A 17,684-nucleotide genomic window follows, 5' to 3' on the forward strand; every position below is an offset into this window, starting at 1 on the left:
GCCAGGAACCTCTTTGTGACTGGAAACAAAGGAAGGTGTGAAGGGTGCTGGGGCAGCCTGGGGACAAGTGTGACTCTCCTGGGCCACCTTGAGGAAAGCAAGAGACCTGTAATAAAAACACTCCAATGAGGAAGTCCAAATAACGAATCCCAACAACCCAGGCATCTTTCAGGTAATGAAAAAAAAAATAAAGTTGTTGTTAGATTAAGGAAGAGAACTAAGGGATGTAAAGAGTTCCATAGAACACACCATTCTGAAAAGAGAGAAAAAAGCACCATGAAGAAGGCAACACTGCTCTCCATGTTTCCTCGCTAGAAATACTTGACAATCAACATTTCGTGGTGAGGGAGCTTGGTTCAGCTGACTGACAGCAGGAGGAAAAGTCAAGGAAGCTGCCCTTTCAGTGTGGCAGAGAGTACTTCATGAGGGTAGAAAGAAGCATGTTTTGCCCTCGGGCATCACATTCAGACCTTCTGACAGATGCAAAGCTCTGCCACCCAAAGTCAGCAGATGACTTGGGGAAGCTCAGGGTGACCTACCCGTGGATGCCTTCACATATGCAGGCTTGCTCTTGTGTCTGCCCTTCTCGGCAGTGAGAAGGACAGAGTATTCTTTCCCTGGCTCCAGATCTCTCAGGACATGGGAGGTGGCATCCTTTGGCAATTGGACCTCTTTTGACTGGCCTGTGGGGAGGCTGTAGTTGAGGCGGTATCTGTCAAACTTAGCCAGTGGTGTCTTCCAGAATAGAGTCAGACTGTCCTGTGAGGTTTCAGACACCTGCAAGTCCTTGGGTGCATCAATTTCTGGGAGAGAGAATCAAGAGGGATCTGCTTTAGATTGCAAATCAAAAAAGGTTGTGTAGGTGCAGGACTGTCGCCTGACTGACCTTTGATAGACAGGTGCCATTCGTTGCACACTACCTTTCGGGATTTGGGGGAAAATGAAAGTGGAGTGGTTTATCTAAATTATGAAATGCTACTTAAGAAAGCACTTCCAAGAGACAAACAGTTGGTCTCAAGAATGCTAAAGGATAAAAAAAAATGACACTTAAAACCAATATATTGAAACCTAGTGCCCAAAAGAATGCTATTCAGATGTGAGGGTCATCATAAGTCACCATGGTTAGGTTCAGTGGCCTAACCACAGAGACCCAGAATGATCTCAGCCCCTTCTGTCACCTGAATAGAGAGAGAGTCAAGACAGACACCTCAATGGACAAGACAGAGAGCCCTTAATAGGAACTGATTTTCTAGCCCTTTTAACCTTACTTGTCAGCACCAAGACTGTGAGAAAGAGATCTCTCTCTTAATAAAGCTACCTGGTCTAAGGCATTTCGTTGCTGTAGCCCAGGTGGATGGATACATCCCACTCATATTTTTGGTTGTTAGCCTAGCCTTTAAAGACAGAATCATCTCTCTGGCCCCATTCCACTTACTTAATTCTGTGAAATGGTGAAATTACAGCTGTGATGGAGAGTGCTAATTGAATTCTCAGGGTTATGAAGAAAGGGCAACAGGGAAGTGGTCATTGTGAGATATTCCAACATGGGTACTCAGGATGCAGTGCAATAATTCTGAGTCTCTGTTGTCCATACCTTTGCAAACCTACATGTGATGAGATGTCCAGAACTAACACACATGTCCACATATATGCACACGCATATGCGTGCACATACACACATATATGCAGATACACAGTGTACGCAACACTACTGAAATTTAAAGCCAAGAGCTTGTATCCAGTAATAGAATTATTCTTTATGCAATCTGCTACTTTCAGGGAAACTGAGTGAAGGGTACAGACGTATCTCTGAATGATATCTCATTAACTGCATATATATCTACAATTGTCTCAAAATCACAGTGCATACATATGGATATGTTATAAGTATACATAAATAAAGATGATGTATGTATATGTACAGCTAGATTTTGTATCCCAAGGAAACGCAACCAGGTATGATCTACATCTCACATATCCCAGCCTCTCCTCTCTTCACAGTGCCAGGACAGGCCAGCTGGAAGCTGCTGGGAGGCAGAGGGGCAGTGGTTCCAAATCCTTTAGCCCTTGCTGGTCTTTATCCAGGGCTGCGCTCTAGGCTACAGTGGGATCCGGGGGCTGCACTGTCTATATGGATATTTGAATATTTGCCTGCTAGAGGTATTTTCTCAGTTGCTAAAGGTAAACTTCATATTTGTTCCAATTAAACTAGCTATTTTGAAAGGGTAGGTTGACAAAATAAAAATTTGCGCCTTTTATAAGGTCTGATTCCAATTTTTCTTTCAAATTCCTTTATTCTCTTCCCTCTCTAGAGAGTTGTGTTAGGATGTTCCCTTGGGCTCCGTGTTCCTAGAGACCCCTTTCTCCTCCGACTTCTATGTTTTATAACACACTTCTCTCAGCAGCCCTGGCTTGCCTGCTCTGTCTACCTCAGCAATGGTGGGGCTTCCATGGACCTCACCTGTGGCTGCATTGATGGTTGCTGGGTCACTCTCCTTGTCTCCCTTCACAGCAGAAACGCCAATGCCATATTCAGTTCCTGGCCTCAGACCTAAAAGAGAATGTGTAGGTAGGGATCATTCTAGAAGCGGGCAGGGTTTCAGGGAACTATAAGAGTGACCCAGGCTGGAATCTGGTCACTGTGATTTCTGTACGACCATCATCTGTTGCAAACTAATTTGGAACATTGACAGCAAGAAGAATGGATGGAAGCGGTTTTTTTTTTCTCTTTGGCAGGTTGAAAAAGAGGGACACCTGGCCGCTGGCTCCTGTTCTGTCAGAGCTCACCTGTGAGTGTGGTTTTGGTTGTGGCCTGCTGGCTCTTGGGAACATCAACCTCAGCATGGTCACCTCCTGAGATAGGTGCGTATTTAATTCTGTAACTATCGATGTCAGCTTTGACGTTCCTCCACTCCAAGGTGATGCTGTTGTCTGTCTGGGAAACACGGCGAAGGTTCTTGGGTGCATCCAGTCCTGTTTAGGAAGAGACAGGAGGCTTCGTATTACACCAGGCACCAGGATAGTAGATTTGACATTTCTATCAGAGGTTCAGAAGGCACCTGCCCATGGATGGAAACGTCAGAGTTCCCTACAGTCCCTGTCTTGGCAGCTGATACAGGAATTAAACCAAGAGCACAGGCACGGCTCCTTTCTCAATGATTTATCAGCTGCATTTGTTTTTCCATTTTTTGTGTTGGAAGAACAGAAAGCTCCCAAAATAAAACTGTGAGTGGGAAAACTGTTTAGTTGACTTAGTGGATTCTTAATAACTTAGAGATGACCTCTGGTTCTTCCTAAACTCCAGTAAGGCATGTATGGGATGCACACCTTTGAGGTAATGCCATTTGCTAAGATACCAGGCAAATGCTTTACCACCGAGCCACTACATTTTAACTAGGAATTTGTCGGGAGTATCAGACCAGCCCTCCCCCTTACTCTCCTTCTTTCTCCCCCTCATACATGTACACATGTATGTACATATGCACACATATGTGGAAGGCTATTTAAGCCCTTTTTTTTTGAAAAATCAAGTCACCAATTGCAGAGGTGGAAAGGCCATCCTGACTGTCTTCAAGGTCACATGAGCCTAAGAGGACTCACAGGTAGAATGGAGCAGGACTCTCTGTGCTGGTGTCCTGTTTTTTCTGCACCTGTCAGTGGGGCAGTTCTCACCTGTGGTGAAGGTCTCCTTGGCAGGGTTGCTTGCCATGTCCACCCTGCGGGAGACAAGGGACACCTCATACTCGGTGTCAGGCCGCAGGTTCCCAATAGAATACTGGTTTTCTTCGTGTGTGAGGTCGATGGTGGTGCGGTCTCCAGGCACGTCCTTGATGCCATAGGAGAGCTCGATGCCATCAATCTCAGCCAGAGGCTTGAACCAGGTGACCAGGGCTGTGGTGTCTGTGACGTCTCTCACCTCGATCTGACTGGGGGCATCCAGGCCTGTGAGCAACAAGGGGAAGAGTAGCTTCAGAGTGCTTTGCCACAGACCATGGAAGATATTTGGTTCATAACGAGTCCTTACTTTATTTTGCCCTTGTGAGTCTTGGTTTCTGTCTGACAAGTCACGTGGAGGGACCGTGATATCTACTTTGAGGGCTTGTGTGTTTATTTCACAAATAGGAAAAGAGACGAAGCCTGTAAAGCATCTAGAATGGAGCCTGGCACACAGCAGTTCCATGACGGAAGTCCTTCCTTTGTCTGCTGCCACCATTACCACTACTGTTAGCAGCTACTGTTCTGCTGAACTGAGGGAATGTGTGTGAATGTGTGTGAGAGTGTGTGAGTGTGTGTGAATGAGTGTGTGAATGTGAGTGTGTGTTAGTGTGTGTATGTGTGAGTGTGTATGTGTATGTATATATACAGAAGCCAGAGGACACTCTCAAGTGTCATTCCTCAGGGAAACCCACCTATTTTCTTGAGGCCTAGTCTTTCATGGGCCTGAAGCTCACCACATAAGCTAGCGAGCTCCAGGGGTCCACCTATCTCTAGGTGCTTGCACTTCTGAACTGGTATTGCAAGAGGACACCATCAAATCCAGCTCTTTAATGAGAAGCCAAGTCCTCCTGTTTGCAAGGCACAGACTTTACCAACTGAGCTCTCTCCTCAGCATGTCTGAGTTATTAGACAAGACTTTCCAAAATGACAGACAACTTTTTTGTTAGGATCATGGAGCAGAGGCATGAGACAATGGATTGTCCTGGTGGGTTTGTTGCATTGATTTCTCTCTCTCTCTCTCTCTCTCTCTCTCTCTCTCTCTCTCTCTCTATTTCTCTCTCTCTCTCTCTCTCTGGCATGTACAAGCATAGCACACTTGTAGAGTTCAGCTGCTGGGGCGTGGTTCTTTCCTTCCAACATGTGGGACATGCACGTTGAATTCAAGTTCTCAGGCCCTAATTGGGCCACTCTGCCTGCCTTAAAGTTGTTTTTGACAAAAGAACTAGGGTAAGAGTCATTGTTATTTCGAGTCTTGCCCATTTTTGTCTCCTCATCCTGGGTGTCCTGTGTGGTCCTGTTACACTCATTTCCTGCCCCGTCCACCTTGATGCCATGCTTCCTCACCTGTGTACCCCCAATGCTGGTCCTTTGCTTCATCTCCCGAGACTGCCCTCCTCCTCTAACCCCTTCCTGGCTATCCTCTCCAATGTGTCTTGTAAAGTACAGCCTAGCCAGGAGCCTCATTGTCCCTGTTGTAACCAGATGCACATGTTCTCCGTACTTGTAGCTGCTCCTTCCCTGAGAAAGCTTTGTGATGGAACACTTACATCACTAGCTCGTTACAGACGTTTTTACAGTTTGGATACATTTAGATTGGGTCATACATTCATTCAGAAAATGATGTTTGGCTTTTGTGATCCTTAGGCCATCCTGGGCATTTAATGTGGGTCTTCATTTTTTTTAAAGTAGTTTAGTCTATGTTCTCATCATCCATCTGATGAGCACTTTTAAATAGAGGCAGTTGGTACTCATGCAGAGTATGGAAAGAGTACCAGTATCATAATCTGATATGATTATGAGGATGCTTCATGGTCCAGTTTTGAAGTCTAAGTGGTTATGTATCAGCTAGTGGTTAATGAGTCCACAAATCATGAAAATGATGTTATCATGGTTGGTGACACTGCCTTGCCTTTCAGTTGTCAGTCGCAAAGCCACATAAACTGCTAAGGAGGTTAGGCTGTGGCTAAGGATACTGAAAACGAAGACTGACATCACTCTGCACATCTGACTCATGGATCTGTGCCATCAGTGCCTCATTCTTGTGACAACTTCATGAGAATGACGCTATGAACCCATTTTTCCAGATGTTGACCCAAGACTTAAAGAGCTGGGATATTTTCAAGTGATTGAGAACGGTGAGAAGGAATTTAAACTCAGGACCACCCACCCTCTCACTTTCCCAGGACAATGGATCTCATCAGCATTTACGTGTCAAGAAAGATCACAATAAGTCAGAGAGAAAGAATCAAACATGTTTTGCCACCAAGGTTAAGGTTCTTTAATTTCTGGAGAAAATCTTAGAAACTTATGCAAAAGGAACAAGAAAGTGTGTGTTCCTCAGTGTTGGTATTTCCACGTTCTAGAACTTCAAAGGCTGGCCATTTGTCCTTAATAAGCAGAATATGAGCAAGCAAGCCTCAACTTTGGATTAAAGAGCAGAAGGTAGGTAAAGGAAAAGCCGTTTGTCTCTCCAGTATGCTTTCCTAGAATGGATAAGCATTTTCTTGATCTTCCCGCTGCCTTGTTGCTGATCTGACTGTTTCCTTTCCTGTCAGTACCTGCCTTGTACCTACCACAGAGAGCTCTTGTCAGGATGATGGAAAACACTTGCTCACAAAGCACATGGTTTCCTGAATTGGCCCTGAGCTATGCAAAACGTGCAAGCACACAAGCGCAAGGTGTTCCTTCTTGCCATTAGTCAACAGACTTAACTTTCCCAGCAAGCCCCTGCCAACAAGAGTCAATTTCTCAAAGAGTTGGCACGTCTGTTCTCTTGGAGAAAATCAGACATTTTCTTACTAAACAACAATGTAGACTGTTTTCTCTATTCTTCCTTTATCTTTTATTAAAAAAATTCCTGTTAGAACAATTCCAAATTCAGTTATATCCCATAAAAGTCTCTAATTGTGTTAAATCCTATTTCACCCCAAGATTTTCTAAGGATATTAGTACCAAGTAAAAGCTGTGTATATGTGTGCATGTATGTGTATGTGTTTGAAAAATGTGTGTTTGTGAGTCTGTGTATGAGTGTATGTGGATTTGTGAAAGTATGTGTGTGTGTGTGTGTGTGTGTGTGTGTGTGTGTGAGAGAGAGAGAGAGAGAGAGAGAGAGAGAGAGAGAGAGACTTTGTGAAAGTGTGAGTATATATTATTATGTATGTTTGGATGTATGTGTATATGTGTGTGTAAGCTGTATATATGTGAATGTGTGTGTGTGTGTAGCTTTTTGAGACAGGGCTCTGGCTAGCCTTGGTCTGGCCAGCCAGTCTCAGAGTTCCTCCTTTCTCCACCCCTCAGCTCTGGATTATGTTATTTAGCTCCATGCCTGCTTCTTATGTCACTGCTGTGGGCTGAACACAGCTTATGCAGCCACTGCTTTTCTGACTGGAATATCTCTCCAGACCTTCAAGTAAAATTTTATTTAGGTTTCTACTGGGACATGAAATCAACATTCTGCAAAAGTCAGAGTATAATCAAGGCTGGTTCTAAAGGCAGCCGTGCTTGGAGGCATGACCAGGACTATCTGAACTGCATGGTGTTAAAGCGACTCACTCCTCCAAGCCTTGATCACTGCTCTTCATACATAATACAACACAGGCCTCGCTTTTGTCACAGGAGACTTGATATTAGTGTTAAATGAAATAATGTGGTAGACATCTTGTGATAATCTCAGTGAGTTCTCCTTCTGCACCTACGGTCTCTGAGAATGTGACTTTGGGGTGCTTCAGAAAGGAGATGCTTGTGTTTCTATGTGTGATAATCTCAGTGAGTTCTCCTTCTGCACCTACGGTCTCTGAGAATGTGACTTTGGGGTGCTTCAGAAAGTAGATGCTTGTATTTCTATGTCTCTCACACTCGGGCTGACCTGAGAATTTGCTCTGACAGGATTGATAGAAATGTCAGTTTGGAGTCTCTTCCACAGCCACGCCAACACGCCAACACTTCACAGAGCAGGAAATCACCATCTTGCTATGTTTTGTTTTTGTTTTTTGAGACCGTGTCTCACTCTGTAGCTTACACAATCCTGAACCTCAGCATGGAGCTCAGGGTGTCCTTGAGTACTCCTGCCTGAGCCTCCAGAGTTCTAGGATCACAGGTGGCCATCCTAAACACAGCAGTCCCAGTCCACAAAGATGCATACGTGATTCCTGTCAAGGACAAACCCTACACAGCTGAGCCCAATGCCAAATCACAAACCTGAAGAATTATCATTTGAGGCTCTCCATATGGACTTTGTAGTAGTAAGCAAATTCTCACTGATGCAGGTGCTGCATCAGATGATGTAAGCCAGAAGGCGTAATGAGACACAGCCCTATCTCAGGTCTTAGGTGATACTCACGGGTTGTGGTCACTTTCTTCAAGCCAGGGCCTCGGGTGTTGTTTTTCACAATGTGCAGAGATATTTCGTATTCTTGCCCAGGAGCAAGGCCAGTTTGTCGGTAAGAGGTCTCTGGTCGCCTCAAGCTTTTGGTAATTTCCCCCTCATCGTCTTTATTCTGTCAGAGGGAAGCACAGAGCTAACATTCAGAAGCTGTGACAACCCTTCATTCCCATGCTTTATTCAGTTCTTCTTTTTGTTTCACTCATTCACTGGGTGTCTCCTCTGCCTCCCAGCAGACTGAGAAGTTAGATGCTGAGAATACGGAATTAAGAAAGATGCTTCTTGATTTCATCCCTTCCTCACCCTGTCTAATGGCAGGAGTGGGAGTCACCACCCACCCTTCCTTGAGTCCATCCCTTCCTCCTGCACACACCTGGGCTCACCCTGTCTAATGGCACGGAGTGGGAGTCACCACCCACCCTTCCCTTGACATGTCATCGTCAGAGAAGTTAGTAGATTGTCCATGTTCTCACAGATAATTGTGAACAGGGCCCAAGTTATGACCAGCAACTTGCTTTAACTGTTCTTTGGGGTTTGGGGAGATTTTTCTCAAATTTGCAAAATGCCAGGAGATACTGTATGGGACAGGCTGTCTCTGGTTCTGTGGCTTCCAAACAGAGATTTGTAAGATGGCACCTATAAATGACTTAATTTACAATTGCTTGGATTCTCATCCCTAAGTGTTTCTTTTTTATTTATTAACAACATTGGAATCCTTTTAAGATATGTATGTGAACACACAAAATGATAGTGCCCAGCCTCCCATATGCAGCTGAGGAAGCTGCATGACATGAATGTCAGACGCTCCTCCACCATGGAGCCCCTCACCATATTCCGGAAGATGATCTCCCATGTTTCGAAAGCAATGTCTAGAGGATCCCACTCCACTTCCACAGATGTCTCCTTGATAGACTTGAATCTTAGTCCTTCGGGTGCAGGCAAGTCTGAAAGGAAGAGCACAAATAGGACTTAAGAAAGGACAACGTGCTTGGTAAGGCTCATGCAGTTAGGGATCCATTAAACCTGTGATGAACAGCTGTTACTTTGAGGTTGATAACCAGATCTGTGATCTACTTAAAGGCTCTTCTGGCCTATATACTGTAAGAAAATGTGAAAGTCCTTATTATACTAATATTGTGACTGTCTATTTGCAATGTTGTTTGGAATCAGACAGACACAGACCAGCATCTAACTTGAGAACTGATAACATCGTGGCCCAGGACAGGGTTTACACAAAGCACTGAGATAATTTCTATTCCTGAGAGAAGGTGGTAACAAACTGTGTGTGCCCTGGGGCATGCACCAAGTACTGAATGATGCGTTCTGTGAAGTCTGCTGGCCTGACTCCCGGCATGCAGTGTAATAGTCAGAAGGAGAGACCAATGTTGTCATTACTAAGCAAGTAAGGGCTGGTTTTTAGCCATAGACTGCTATTCAGGCATGGAAGTCATTACACTGATGCTAGACTCTTACAGGAGCAGCAGGAACCAGACAGTGAATTTGATAGGACAGAACTCCATACAGCTGTGGTGAGATGACTAAGATTTACGCTTTTCCAAGACTGCCCAGGTCAAAGCTCAGCTCCATCTTCATTAGCTGTGGGCCTGAGACGAGATGATAAATTACACAGCCTCAGTTTCCTCAGCATTCCTCAGGCGTTGGGTGAGATTTGTTAGCATATACTGAGCACTAAAAACAGCGTGCAAAGTGCTTCACAGCTAGGCCAAGGCCAGGTATAGAGTCCTTTGCCTACTCACAGGTGGCAACCCTGGCACTGACAGGGATGCTCCTCTTGTTCTCCAAGATGGCGAACACACGGATGAAGTATTCCACTCCTGGCTCAAGCTCCCTGATGGTGGTGGAAGTCTGGTCCCCAGGCACACGGAATTGCATCTCCAGACCATCAGCATGGGTGGGTGTATACATAATCAGGTACTCGGTGACCCGCATCTCATTGTCCCATGCCAGGTTTACAGTCTCTTCTGTTACTTCTGTCACAATGAGGTCTTTGGGAGGGGATACTGGAAGGGATAAGAAAGGACATTGGGAGTCAAGTGTACACCTATAGAGTCCTATGGGTTTAATTCCCTCAACACGTCTCTTTTACTATCTGAGATACAGACGTGAAGTTGTCTCTTCCTGGAACATGTTCTCCAGACCTTCTAGACTCAGCCAGAATTCTCCTCTGGGTTCATCTTTCTTTTTAGTGGTGTTCAAACCTAGAGTCCTGTGTATTCTAGGGTGAGAGTTCTATCAACCAATGGGATAGAGACTTTAGGTCTTCTGCTCTTGCAGAGGATCACCCAACGGTGACTCACAACAGCCCCTAACCTCCAGCTCCAGGAGATCTGCAGGATCAGGCTCACATGTGGTGCATATGCATAAATGTAAGATAAACACTAATACACCTAAAATAAAATAAATAAATTTACAATTATATTTAAAAGAGCTCTGTTGTTTTCTTTATAAGCAAATTCCCCTCCTCTCTTTCTTGAACTTGAGATCTTTTTGTCTCAGCCTCTGTAGTGGCTGGGCTTGCAGATCTGGTGGGTTTGCCATCAGAAGTAGCTTTGTAACCCATTGGTCCACTGTCTTCATGACGACCAAGAGTGTTGCTTTTAGCACGGCATGTGGTGTAGTTTCCCCCACTTCTCCACTTTCTGAGGCCACGCTCAGACTTAGACCATGGGACAGCATCTCAGCCTGCTTCCTGTGAGTAGTCTTGGAGGGCTTGTCTAACCAGACTCTTTCGTTCCTTAGATGTCAGCAGTGAGGCCCAAAGGTTTTCCTGCAGTTGCCTACATCAGATTTGGAGCTCACATCTCTTTGCTAAGTTTGCACAGTTCAGCCATACTAGACGCTGGAACTATTTATTCGTTCCTATCTACATTTGGCAGATGTTCTCTGTCATGATATGAGGATGAGAGAAATAGAGAGATTGTCATGGACCATGAGTGTTTTTGTTCTTTGCTGGGGTTTCATTTACCCCATGTTTCATCAACACACACGGTACATGTTAGCTCTCTGCTTGTGCTAATTTCTAGAAACAATCTTCTTTTGGGAGATGCTCACAGACATTGGATAAAGCTAGCAACACAAGAAAACTTAAGGGACAGATCTAGTTCCCAAGTAACCAGTAACTATTCTTTAGCAGACTGCATTAACAGGTTCCCCTTATTTAACAGCAACGTCTATTCAGTCCAGCTGATTATCACTTCCCCTCAAAGCAGTTCTAGAAGGAAAGGAAGCCAACACTTAGCAATGGGCGTTGGATGGAAGAATCAATACAGATGAGGTAGACAAGTTTAAGTACCAGCTCAGAGTCCTTTGGAGAACAATACCACTTCTCTGAGCCTTTGAGCCCAGATTTCCCTGTGCTAAGAGTTGGACCACAACCTTCTCAAAGAGTCAGAGAAAGAGTATATATTTATCAGAAATACACTAATGGGATGCATAAAAAGAATTGGTGTGCTGATAAATCCAAATATTGTCTGACAGGCATCAGGTGTATACAGAATCAGGACCACTTGATGCCAGCACGCTGATACTCACCTTCAGAGCAGTCTTCCCCTGTGTACCCTTCATTGCAGATACAGCGGCCTGAAACACATTGTCCCTGGTTGTTACAGTCACCTGGGCAGGAGCGCTGCCCACAGTCCAGTCCTGTGAAGCCTTCATGGCAGATGCACTGGCCGTCCTCACAGCGGCCTTGGCCGTGGCAGTCGCTGGGGCACCTCTGCTCTTTGCAGTCTTTGCCAGTGAAGCCCTCATGGCAGATGCACTGGCCGTTCACGCAGCGGCCATGGCCATGGCAGTCGTTGGGGCAGGAGAGCTCAGCACAGTCAGGGCCAGTGAAGCCTTCCTCACATATGCATTGTCCATCCACACAGCGGCCCCGCTGGCTGCAGTCCCGGGGACAGCGCCGGTCTCTGCAGTCTTCCCCAGTGTAGTCATCGTCACAGACGCACATGCCATTCACACAGCGGCCATGGCCATGGCAGTCATTGGGGCAGCTCATCTCACTGCAGTCAAAACCCTTGAAGCCTTGTTCACAGATGCACTTGCCCTGTACACAGCGTCCCCGGTTGTGGCAGTCATTGGGGCACCGCTGCTGGCTGCAGTCTTCGCCAGTGTATCCCTCGTCACACACACACTGCCCATTGACACAGCGGCCATGCCCACTGCAGCCATTGGGACACTGCAGATCCCCGCAGTCAGCCCCCATGAACCCATCATCACACTCGCACTGCCCATTGAAGCAGCGGCCACGGTGGTGACAATCGGCGGCACACCGCTTCTCACTGCAGTCCGCACCAGCAAAGCCCTCGTCGCAAACACACTGTCCCTCCTCGCACTGGCCACGGCCCTGGCAGTTGTTGGGGCAGGTGAGCTCACCACAGTCTTCGCCCGTGAAGCCTTCCTCACAGTAGCAGGTGCCATTGACACAGCGGCCGCGGTCGAAGCAGTCATTGGGGCAGATGAGCTCACTGCAGTCTTCACCCGTGAAGCCCTCGTCACACACGCACTCGTTCTCCACGCACCGCCCACGGTTGTAGCAGTTGTTGAGGCACAGGGGCTCGTTGCAGTCGTCACCAGCAAAGCCATCTCTGCACACACACCTACCATCCACACACATCCCGTGCTCCTCACTGCAGGGCACTGGGCAGACTTCCAGGCCACAGTCCACCCCGGCATAGCCTTCAAAGCACACACAGACTCCATTCACACACCTGCCCTGGTCATTGCAGTCATTGGGGCAGGCCAGCTGGCTGCAGTCTTCACCAGTGAAGCCCTCCTCACAGACACACTGTCCATCGAGGCACTGGCCTCGGAGGTTACAGTTTCCAGGACATTCGGGCTCAGAGCAGTTGGGGCCTTTCCAGCCTGGTTCACAAACACAGCCACATCCTTCAGCACTGAAGTTGCCTCGGCCACTGCAAAAGGGCCTGGTGTCCAGACGGCCTGCAGTGAAGATAACAGGCATTGAGCTGAGTATCATCAGAGCAGTTTCTTGTACTCACATGGAAAACCCTGACCCAAATTCACTGCAACCTTAGGCATCAACTGGCATGGAGAGAAAAATATGGAATTCACATTCGACCACACTCTCATTAAACCTACTGTATATTCTTGCTTATATTTCCCCCCAGGGGAGTTGATGGCTGGAAAATTAATTGGTTTATTATTAAAGATAAATTTTTAGAAATTGCCTTAGAAGCCTAGAGTCCCACAACACTCCTTCCTATGGTGGTCACGTCTTCTTCAAATCATTATCAAGGTCCTTTCTGATAGTATTTCTAAGTGGTAGAAACAGATGCTCATATCTAATTTGAAGTTAAAGCTTCTGTAGTTCTAAGGACCTTGAGGAATGGAGATAACATAACTTCAGAGCATCAGAATGCCTGGAATGGATGCACAATGGCCCAGGATATCCCTCAAGGGAAGTGAAGGTAACCAGGAACATCCAAAGTCTCTGTCCTTCTTTGTCATCGAGTTATCCTGTGAGAGCCGGTTAACTTTTAAAATTTCAGTTCTTTTATTTACAGAGGGATGCTAACTCTTATCTTGAAGGGTTGTTTGGAAGATCATACAAGATACTCTCCGTGTTTAGTGCTAGAGGTGGCTGCATAAACGAGCCTTGACCAAACCACCCTCACCTCGTCAGATTGTTTCCTATCACCTTCCAACACTGTCTTCTGATAAGGGCAGACTCAGTCCCACCCAGGTAGAAACGTGCATTTGTAAGAACACAGGGCGGTGGAAGATTCTTTAAGACCTAACTCAGCGGGACCCTGAGAACCTCACCCCCTTGGTATCCTTTGCTTGGCTAGGATGAACTGACAAGGCTACTGCAGTCTCCTGGAGAGAGTGCCCTTGGGAGAAGGAATGTTGTGTTTTCTCAGACTTTTAGGGTAACTAAGAATTAGATTTCAGGGTCAAACATGTTTGACTGAGATGTAATTAAACTGGGCACTGAAGAGAAAATGGCCCAACATTTAAGAGTGCTTACCGTGTAATCACAAGGAGCAGTGTTCAGATGCCAGTGCCTAAGAGCTGTGTGTCTTATATATGCCTATAATCTCATCTCTCCGTAGAGACGGGGGAGCGCTGGGGCTTGCTGGTTTGTAGCTTAGCTGAGAAAATGAGAGCCCAAGGTTCAAGGAAAGATGCTGACTCAAAGGAATAGTCAGGGAGTGATAAAAAGGGTTTCCCATGCCCTCTTCTGGCCTGAACGCACACATATGAGAGTGCATACCTGTAAATGCACACATATGTGCACACACTCACCTGGAGACATACACACAAAATAATAAAATAAATAAATATTTGAACATCTAGATTTATTTATTTTATCGTTTTGTATGTAGACAGAGCTTTTTCTGCATGCATGCGCATGTACAACGTGAGTGCCTGGTATATGCTGAGGTTGGATAAAGATGGTGATGCCCCGGGAATAGAGTTACAGATGTTGTGAGTGTCCGTGTAGGTGATAGAAATAGAACCTAGTTCCTTTGGAGAGAAAATACTCCTAACTGCTGAGCCAACTCTCCAGACCATTAAACCTAAAAGATACAATTAAAGTGAAATAGGGTTTTAAGAAGCAGATTTTTTCAAAGACTGGAAAACTGATGCAGAACTATTATTACCATGACCCTTTGAAGAGCAGAAGAGGGATGGCTGCATTCTCCACATTGACGTGACCTCTTTGTTTTTAATGAACACCTTGACTGTCTAGTTTCTCAGGAGACCAGCATTAGAAACCACTCAGATCCTTTTATGCTCATCTTCCCCCCTATTCGCACAGAAACGGGGCAATCAACCCCGGCTTTTACCTTCTGCGGGTTGGAGACAACAGCCAGTACCCATGGTGCACTGCTCCCTTAGAGACGATACCAGCATCTCTAGCTCCTCCAGCCTGCTCAGGAGTTCCTTCACATCAGGAGCTGCAGCACAGCCACAGGCCCGGCGGGGGATGTTGATGCGGTGTGTAAACACAATCTGATTTTCTCCATCCACTGTGTGTTCCTGGAAGCTTCCACTGGACTCTGGCGTGGGGGTCAGGTCTTTCTCCCCATTCGGTGACTCCAGATCCACTGAACACTGAGAGCCCACGGGCAACTTGATGTTGTAGACGTGGTTGAACACCACGGGCTGGTTCTCCTCTGGCAGGGTCATGTTCACTCCACTCTGTCGCTTGTGCCGGATGACTTTCTTGAGGACCCCACCTTCAGAAGTGAGGGCAAGTGAAGCTAGAAAGACGCCTGGCAATAGCCAGGTCATGGCCCCCATGATGGAGTTTGGATTGGCTAAGTGTCCTTAGATCTATAGGATTCTTAACTTCCAATAGATTTGATATTTAGATGTACTTAAGAGCATACAGTTGGATGCCCCCAGTCTTCTTGGAAGAACGATCTGTAAATAAAGGAAACAGTAGTTACTTGTGTCTGCCACTAATGCATGCTTAGAGTGACTGCAATTCCAGGTAAACTTTAATGTCTCGCGTGTCTGAAGCTTTTATGTCCTCTAGAAGAATCTTATAATTTTTAAGGAATGTTAGTCATTATTCAACTTTTGGAAATTTAAGGAGACAGTAGAGAATAAAAAAACAAGAGAAAATGTTAGAATAATGCGGGCATGGGTTTGTGTCTCCCCTGTAGCTCTAGGCACTTGGGTGAATTATTTAATCCCAGCCTTATTTCACTTTTACACTGAAAATCATGGCCAACGGCAGGGTTAAAAGACTGATGTAATGAGAACGTTATGTAGAAGCCATCCACTGTCTCTCAGTGTTTACCAGTCATGCCCTCTGAGAGAACTTTTATGGTGCTGTGAAGGCTTTTAGCTCCGGGAGATGTTCAGTGAAGTCTCCAAGCTGAGGTAAGCAGTGCTGTTTCTCTCTGTCACGGGAGACATAGGGTAAGGCGAAGAACTCAGAGGAAAAATGAGGTTTTAATTCTAACTGCTTCTTCCTAGTCACGTGGCTCTTCCATAGCCTGCCTTCTGTGCATCTGAGATCCCTGTCTCCTCACCCCACCGTCTTGGCTTTAGAAGAGCTTGTTGAAGTACCAAGTGTCCATGAGCATCACAGGCTTCAGACTGGCCAGTACTGATTGAATTTATACTGACTTTCTCTAGCAACCCAAGTTCTGTGGGTGGTAGAAATAAATGGAGGACCAAATGTGTACTCTTTTCAGACTTAGCAGCAGGACTAAGAAGAAAATGGAATGATTCCTTCAGTGCTTAGGAAACAATGAACAACAACGGCAATGGTTTGTTTTCTGGGTACAGGAGTAAATTGCTTATGGCTGTGAAAAACAAAGGAAGCGTCCAAGGAATGACAGAGTGTGAATTACTGGAAAGGGCGACTTAAGTAGTGAGGATTATATGAGACAAAGTGTGGAGAAAGTTATCTTCAAGCAGTTTGGCTGCTAAGTTTTCTCGTTTGCTTGTCACATGGTCATTCGTATGTACAGACAGGAGATAGGAGCAGGGAATTGTCACCTGTCACATGGCCATTCGTATGTACAGACAGGAGATAGGAGAGAGGAATTGTCACCTGTCACATGGCCATTCATATGTACAGACAGGAGATAGGAGAGGGGAATTGTCACCTGTCACATGGCCATTTGTATGTACAGACAGGAGATAGGAGCAGGGAATTGTCACCTGTCACATGGCCATTCATATGTACAGACAGGAGATAGGAGCAGGGAATTGTCACCTGTCACATGGCCATTCGTATGTACAGACAGGAGATAGGAGAGAGGAATTGTCACCTGTCACATGGCCATTCATATGTACAGAAAGGAGATAGGAGAGAGGAATTGTCACCTGTCACATGGCCATTCGTATGTACAGACAGGAGATAGGAGCAGGGAATTGTCACCTGTCACATGGCCATTCGTATGCACAGACAGGAGATAGGAACAGGGAATTGTCACCTGTCACATGGCCATTCGTATGTACAGACAGGAGATAGGAGAGAGGAATTGTCACCTGTCACATGGCCATTCATATGTACAGACAGGAGATAGGAGCAAGGAATTGTCAAAGGTAGTTGAGGAATTACTGACTGAAAATATAAGTGCCTAGCTAAACTCAGGCTGATTTTAAGACTTAAAAATAATGATTCACATACATAACTTCATATCTATGTTTGACATAAAGTTAACTGTGGTTTTCTTGCTTAAGGCATATGCCTGAGCTGTTGATTGAGGCCCCAAATTAAGACTTAAGGATAATGTGGGAAGAAAGAGGCTGTCACACTGTGTAGCAGAGGAACAATGCCTTTGAGGGGTGCCTTTCACATCAGCTCATGGTGCTCTGAGGATTCGGAGGACTGGGATGCTTCTGTGACCTGTGAAAGCTCAATCACAGCTCTAGTGTTGTAGAAAACACGTCTAAGCTCTTTCGAGCTCAGTAACTTGGGTAAGGTAGCTATCCTCTAACCCATGACCTCATTTATAAGATAGGGGTCAAAATGATTTCAAAGATGGTACAGTCAGTGAAGTACTTGCCATGAAAGAACAGGGACTTGAATTTGATCCCCAGAGCTGGGCATGGGGGCACATCTTTATAGATCCCT

The 17,684-nt window shown here is 45.8% G+C and overlaps 1 protein-coding gene across 4 annotated transcripts in view; it reads right to left on the reverse strand.

Moving 5' to 3' along the window:
- The window catches only part of Tnc (tenascin C), an 88,566-nt gene that overhangs the window by 50,944 nt on the left and 19,938 nt on the right, over positions 1-17,684 (reverse strand). For all 4 annotated transcript variants that reach the window (XM_075945378.1, XM_075945381.1, XM_075945380.1 and 1 more), the window contains exons 2-10: positions 14,932-15,511; positions 11,651-13,060; positions 9,856-10,119; positions 8,927-9,042; positions 8,057-8,213; positions 3,673-3,942; positions 2,788-2,973; positions 2,462-2,551; positions 540-803 (exon numbers count right to left, since the gene is read on the reverse strand). In XM_075945378.1, the coding sequence (XP_075801493.1) occupies positions 540-803; positions 2,462-2,551; positions 2,788-2,973; positions 3,673-3,942; positions 8,057-8,213; positions 8,927-9,042; positions 9,856-10,119; positions 11,651-13,060; positions 14,932-15,388 (3,214 nt within the window). In that variant the 5' untranslated portion in view covers positions 15,389-15,511. The remainder of the gene's footprint in view (positions 1-539; positions 804-2,461; positions 2,552-2,787; positions 2,974-3,672; positions 3,943-8,056; positions 8,214-8,926; positions 9,043-9,855; positions 10,120-11,650; positions 13,061-14,931; positions 15,512-17,684) is intronic.

The sequence above is a fragment of the Microtus pennsylvanicus genome, chromosome 13 (genome assembly GCF_037038515.1).
Source record: "Microtus pennsylvanicus isolate mMicPen1 chromosome 13, mMicPen1.hap1, whole genome shotgun sequence".
Taxonomy (NCBI): Eukaryota; Metazoa; Chordata; class Mammalia; order Rodentia; family Cricetidae; genus Microtus; species Microtus pennsylvanicus.